Here is a 7,419-nt window from a genome sequence, read left to right on the forward strand (position 1 = left end):
GGGTTTTTAGTAAAATTCAAAATAATTACTTAATGATTTTTGCTCTAAAAAGGCTGAAACACAGTTTTAAAATCTATTACTATCAGAAGACAGTCTCAACAATTCGCAGAATAACGCATACTTCAACAGCTGGGACAAGAGAAATTTTGAGAATTTCTAATTTTAAGCAATTATTTTACAAATTTCTTTTGATCCATATCATATCTTATTCTATCAATCACTTTTTAAATTGTCAATAGATATAACATTTTTAAAGCTCAAACTTTATGATAGGTATAGAAGGTGGTTACGCTTGATATGCTTCATTGATGCTAGGTGTGTGAACACGGAAATGTTTTAAAGAAAATTTTCATTGGTTAATACTTGAAAGATTTGATATCCATTGTCAAAACAAACAATATCTTCTACACTATATAAGGGTATATTTTCCCCATCCTCAGCACGAGCCAGCCAGAGCTAGCAGCCTAGTAATATACTGAGAACAGAGAGATTAAGGTAGGTTACCTACAGTGTGTGTTATTGTTAAATTTTTGAAATAAATGCAAAATAATTTTTAAAAACAGAAATTAACAAAAATTTAATGATTAATGATGTTTATTATACTCAAATAAAATGCTAATATAAGTATTTCGACATCATGCAAGTATTATTATAACGATTAAAAGAATTGTCATTTAAAATATACAGTAATTATAAAGCTTTTTGCAATTATTTTTAGGAAATCATAGAGTCTAAAGATGAGAGTTTTTGCTGTTCTGGGAATTTTCGCTATTGTGTCAAGTTGCCTTGGTCAAAAATCAGAAAAAGCTGAAGCCAAAATAAGTAAGCGGAAACAAACTTTAAAAATCTCTTTTGCAGTATTTTTTCATCTCTTTAAATGAATTTTTTATTTGAACTTAAATGTACATTTCAAAGACGATAAAGTTAGTATACATTTGTCTTTATCTCTTTCTTAAGACAGGGTATAAAAATAAAATAAAATCTTTCAGAGCCTCCGATCAGTATTTTTAGAAGACAATGTTGTCCGCGTCGTAATGGTATGTACCTTGATCTGAATAATGGTCAAGTCTTCGGAGGAGTGGAGGGCGTGTCTCAACCAACATTTACACCTCCGTCATCCAATGTGGAATGTGGAGTCATGGCGGACCTCAGAGCTAACTTCGCAAATCTGACAAACTGCCTTCAGGATTGGCATCGAGATGGTTGTTTTGATTTCCCAATGTGTGGACGACGCATGCTCAGAATTGACATGTATCTCGGGAAAGACCGCAAGGGTTATATGTTTAACATTGGAGACAGTCCAAGCAATGATGGATGGGGTAAGTAATTGTGGAAAGGTTTAGAAGTTCATAACCCTTTTCTCTTTGAAATTTGGATTTTTTTTTTTAAAATGCATATTCAAGATGTTTGTAAATAATTAAATAATTGATTAATTTCAAAATAGGTGGTGATTCAAGTGACACTAAACACGATGCCGAGCTGATGGGACTTTATCCCAACACCTTGGGATACAAATCAGATTATTGTGAGACAGAGAAAACACAATGGAGCGACACTCTTTTAGCACCAGATGTTAAAAAAGTCACCATCTTTGTTGTCAACAATTACGTCAGGATCATGAACGACCAGGGATTTGATGTGAAGACATGCCACAAATGCCTCTTTGCTCTCAATGGACAGGACCCTGACGATAGAGCTAACACACTTTATTTGGCCTTCAACAACGTGATTAAAGGAACGAGTCGACGTGGATACGGAGTGTGTCGTGTTGGCATCCGCTGGGAATGTCCCGATTGTGAGAAATTCAGCCCAATTCCGTTGTCCATTACCAAAACAGAAGAATGATCTTTATTTTATATAGTAATAAACTATGAGCATGAATTAAAAACAAACTTTGACGCACTGTGCATTTTAATTAATATTACATTAATATATTTTGAGATGCCAATTTTAGCATAAGAAATCTATGTAATTATATGAATGTACAAAAATGTAAATATTTTATGTTTTATAGACAATGATTTAAAAAATTGAATTGATCATTTATGCCACTCAAATGTCTTGTTTTCAATATTGATTGTTCTCTCAGAAAACTTAATAAAATGTTCATGTTTACATTCAGTGAGCGTTTTTTAATCATAAAAATACACATGAAGTATGCAACATTCAATAATACTTGTATTAGAACACCGTTTCTGAAAGACCCTTTATTCATGAAAAAGAATAATGAAATTAACATTGATGGAGAGAAAATGCCGTTGGCCTGAAAAATTATTCTATCATGCACGGTTTAGAATTTTGACAATCAGGTGCTCATCAAAGACCGATGGCATCTTAAATTAAAAAGGCAATGCATAGATGAATAGAAATTAGAATGATAGATTAGTCAAATAGGACAGAATAACCTAAGCATGATATAATATATGAAGAGATATATCAGGCTTCGCCTGAATTAGAAATTTCATTTAAAATTCATCAATGGAAACATCTTACCAAGAAACATGAGGAAACCATTTAAGTTTTCGTCTAACTAAATTCTGTTGAGCATTAAGATAAATTGCATTCAATTTACGGTTTATTATTATTTTTTTTATAACATGCCTTTGTAAATTTTAAATAAATGCACAATTTTAATTAGAAATGACCAAATCGCTTCCAAAAAACAGTGTAAATTCAGACGTTGTACACCATGTCAAAATTGGGCATAAAGACAATTCTGGCGATTACAAAAGATGAACATGGAAATGAAAAGTAACGATTTGAAAAAAAAATCCTTCATATGACTAGCAGTTTCAAGAAAACTCAAACGAAGTTTTGGCTATGGACCTCCTGGAATGATTTCGTTCTTTAATCATGTACGAAACATTTATTGTATGATCTGCAAACTCAATTTATGGAATAGCATTTAATTATTAATGTTTAATTTATGTTTGAACAAAGCCCTGAACAATTTATCCAAAGTCTCCAGTTATTTTTGTTTCTTCTTTAATAGTACTATCGTCTTATTGTTAAGATACATAGTGATACAGATTTAAGCATTGTTATCTAGAATATGATGGAACAAATTTTTTTATCTACTGCACAAAACCTATTAAAATTGTGTAATTTGAATTACAAAATAATCAAGGTAGATTTTATTCATTAAACCGTTTAATCCGTTTAGAATTACAACATGTGAGTCATCCTACTAATACGTATACACTGTCAATTCTTTTATTTGATTGATAGGTTAATTTTTTTCTATCTTTTTTTTAATTGTTCGTAGCTTTTCAACTTTTTAGATCATTTCTTCAATTCAAGCTTCACAATCATCTTCATCACAAACTGAGGTTTTGTTAAAAAATTTCCAATTTTTTTATCGATTAGTTGGCCATGTTGTTATATATCTTTAATTTAATTTTTTTATCGAAGCATGTGTCACTAGGAGTAATATATACACTAGACAAAATTGCTAACCCACCACCTAAGATAATGAATATTTTCCTTTTAAAAACCTATTAATGATGTATTTGATATATAAATATGTTACTTAAATACAAAATAAGACAAATTAATATCAAACCTTATAAATAACTACAGTGTTTACTAATGGGTGACCAATTCATAGAAAAAATTAAAATCGTGTGTATTCCATTTTTGAAGACAAAAATTTCAATTTTTTCTTTGTGTTATTTTGTGTTCTTTACATTTATTTGAAAAAAAAAATTAGAAAAAAAGTTACACCATATATGGCGTTTGACGCTAGAAGAGCGTAATAAAGGAGATAGTATGGCGTCTGCAGGGGGTTTCTTTAAAGAAATCTGTAAAAAATGAAAACAATGAAAAGCTTATGAATTCCACTCATTAAAAAATTGTTGCAAATTGATAAACAAACATAAAAATGTTTACTAAAGATATCCACAGCATTAAGTTAGGAACATGCAATCAGTTGAAAATTGTTTTACAAAACTAGGTCAACCGGAAGTTGAGTGGATATAGTATAAACACTAAGGCACTGGATGATAACTAGGCGATATGAGAGTCAAAGACTGTTTGAAATTTAATTTAGAACTGGGGGGCTACTCCCGTGGCAATTTCACAGATCACCTTTAGTGATCAAGAAAAATTCATTTCATATCTAGGCAAAAATGATACGCAGTGCACAGTTGGAAATAGGTTTTCGGACAAAAGGGTCATTCAAGGGTCATTTCATGATACATAGACATTTTTCCATCCCACTGTTTTGGAAACAATAGCATACATTGTATTTTATACACTACAGCTGTATTACCGATCCTGCAAATGTTCAGTTCACAAATAAGAATTAACAAGTGGTGCGTTTGCAGTTTTGTCCAGTGTAGACAGAAAAGATACTGATTAAGTTCTGAAATTCTTAAAAACAGGTTGCTATCCATGAATGTTAATAAGAAATATGAAATAATGTTACCTTGTACAAATGTTAATAATGTATTACATTTTATAAAGTCTACTACTATTTTGAAGGACTTATGGATATAGTAAAATGTCTGACTGGCTACAATGAGTACTCACACTTGAACTAGAATTTTGAATTCGTGGTTCATGAGTCCATGGTTCAGGAACCCAAATAGGATTTAGTTGGTCATTTAGTTGAGATCGATTACTGATGTCTAGTTATTCCTATAAAAATCTAGATTATATCGAAATTGTATAATTTATTGTGCCCATTTTATGCACTAAGGAATGAATCATTAGGTTAGACATATAATAATGAAATTGCATTGAATATTTGGGAATCATTAAAATATTAGTCGTGCAACTAGCTTTAGAAAAAAATTAGTGAATGACGAGACTCTTGACCTTTATGATAATACAATTACCATCGACGATTAATCCATAGATTTTAAACGGACTGTGTGTAGATACATAAAATAACAGGATCGAGGTAGTGATGACGCACTATTGTCTCTGAAAGTCTTATACTTATAAACAACAAAATTCCTCAAATCCTATACCCGGATATTTCTCAGGTTTATTAACCAATCAAATTATTTCATTCTCGCTACCTATAACAGTTTTAATTCAGGATAAAACATTTATACGCTTTACTGCTATTTATGTGGCGGACAATAACTGCCCTTTACTCTACCGTAACAGGACAATAAACTACATGTACCTGTACGGATGACTGCAGAACTAATTTCAAGGTTCTTATAATATACGAGTATGGCAACCTACATAAGAAAATCTGTTGATTGTTCTATGAGAGTTTACCAATCCCTGTTGAATCGCTTGGAACTAAGGATGAGTGTCAGGGCATTTTTTCTTTCCTGATTGGTCAGGGCGGTATCTTATCATATTTCGAAAGATTTTTAAATTACATTCATAATTTTCACCTCCATTGAATTTACGTCTGAAAGTCAATAAATATTTTTCCTTTTTTCGTCTTTGTAAATAAAGTGAAGGAAAGCGGCTGTGAGAATGTTGAAAAGGCATTCTAAGATATAATGTAATGCATTATAAAGAGATTAATATTGTATTGCCGAATTAATATAATTTCTGTATATTGTTAAAAATAAAATGAAAAATATGAAGATGTATTTAAGCTCAAAAGTTCTTAAACAGAACATATTTTGGAACAGAGCAAATACAGACCTCTAAAGCATAAGAGGTGGGATGAGGTGCCATGAGTGAGTGAACATCTAATACCGACCTCTTATTATGTGTTGGTACAATGTACCGAAGAATATCCTTAAGAATAAAACTTCAACGTTCAAACTGATTTATTGAGTGCCGATTGTAGGACGAAATTTGTATTTCTCAACCGGTAATATAAAAATATGAGTGAGACATTAAACTACATACAATCAATGATCAATCAAGTAGATGTAAATGAAATATTTGGAGATAACGAACGGTATTCGAGCTCAGAAATCTATTAAACTATGCAAATCAAGAGCTTAGAGCAAACACGCGCCTCTAAAACATTAGTGATAGGATGATATAGGATCACTGGTGCCATTAAGGGGTGGGGGGCTTGGGGGGGGGGTGTTATATCAATCTCACGTAAACATCAAGAACGTAACCGGATTATATTGTTATTTAGGAGTAAATTGTGTCATAAATTCAGAAGAGATTATCTACCTCAAGTAATAAATTTTGTGAACATTGAAAAGATGACATTTTATGCATGAATTAAAATGTTCGTTTATATTGGAAAAAGTTGCATTGTATTAAGATGAACGTATATAGGTATTTAAACTATCTTATTTATTTTCAACATAGGGTACCGGGTCTTAACTCGCAGAAAAAATATTTCGAATGAAAAGGATTCAAAATTAGTGAACAAAAATCATTATGTTTCAAAGGTGTAGAAGAGCAGGAAAATAAACTATTCATATTACTTATCTTGTCTCTATAAAAATAATTGCACAACGTCAAATAACAACTTTTATTATTTATAAATCCTAAACACCAAACAATATGAAAAAAGCATTTGAGTTTATGTATCTAGTGGATTTTAAATCCTGAGTATTGTTATAAATTTCCTACAAAGATGGAAGTTCAACATGACCATGACTGCATTATTTTGAGGCAGATTGAATTTGATTTTATTTCTGTGCTGTTATAAAAGACTGTTGGCTCAAAATTTGATTTCTGTTGTATAACTTGCCTTTGTACTTCAATCAAATCGATTTTACAATCAAATCGATTTTACATTTATGTACTTTAAGCATTTTTTTGACTACCTTTTTAGAAAGTAATATGAAGTCAGCAAAATTATTAAAACGATGACATATGGTATATCATTCACAAAAACTTTAAAATTGAGAATGCATTATTTTTTTGATGTTTTAATTCACACTTTATGTTAAAACTCTTACTTGTACCTCATGATCAATTTAAAATCCAGGCAAGAAAGTAATATCAAAGCTTAATTCAATAGTAGTCAGCAAAATTATTAAAACGATGACATATGACGTATATAACAATTGGACATGTAACAAAAATTTCAAATATTCAAATATAAGGGAATAATTTAAATTCACTACTGTCCGTTTTCGTAAGTAGATTCAAATTTTAGTCAAAATTAATTAGTTGAAAGACCACCTTACATTTTAGACAGCAGAGAATACACGTTGTTTGACGACGTCCATGGTCCAGAACGTTGCCCGCAAATGTCTGCGTTAAAACAATCAGTACTCTACTTTACATGCAATAACTTTTTTTTCGATATAGAGGAAAAACTATCTTTGAATCCCATACTATTAAAAAAACATCTTTTCTATTAAAATATAGTGTGTAATGTCCTTTCTGTAGTCTTTTCCCCCGTCTGTGATGAATATAAAATATACCAAACACAATTTATTACATTTCCGTGCGCCGGGTACGCGTTCGTCGACGTCATTTCCACCAATCTCAATTCGAACAAAACTTTGAAAATCATGCCACCAGTCGTCT

At 31.0% G+C, this 7,419-nt stretch overlaps 1 protein-coding gene across 1 annotated transcript; it reads left to right on the plus strand.

The window, feature by feature from the left end:
* The first annotated feature begins 405 nt into the window (after window positions 1-405).
* LOC134263690 (uncharacterized) lies at window positions 406-1,886 on the plus strand. The gene is made up of 4 exons (XM_062746066.1): window positions 406-495; window positions 719-822; window positions 990-1,319; window positions 1,445-1,886. The coding sequence occupies exons 2-4, from the start codon at window positions 738-740 to the stop codon at window positions 1,843-1,845; spliced, it is 816 nt and encodes a 271-aa protein (XP_062602050.1). The 5' UTR covers window positions 406-495; window positions 719-737; the 3' UTR covers window positions 1,846-1,886.
* Window positions 1,887-7,419: the final 5,533 nt, after the last annotated feature.

This window comes from Saccostrea cucullata, unplaced genomic scaffold (assembly GCF_032062105.1).
Source record: "Saccostrea cucullata isolate Sc308-1 unplaced genomic scaffold, CSIRO_AGI_Scuc_v1 ctg16730, whole genome shotgun sequence".
NCBI classification, from domain to species: Eukaryota; Metazoa; Mollusca; class Bivalvia; order Ostreida; family Ostreidae; genus Saccostrea; species Saccostrea cuccullata.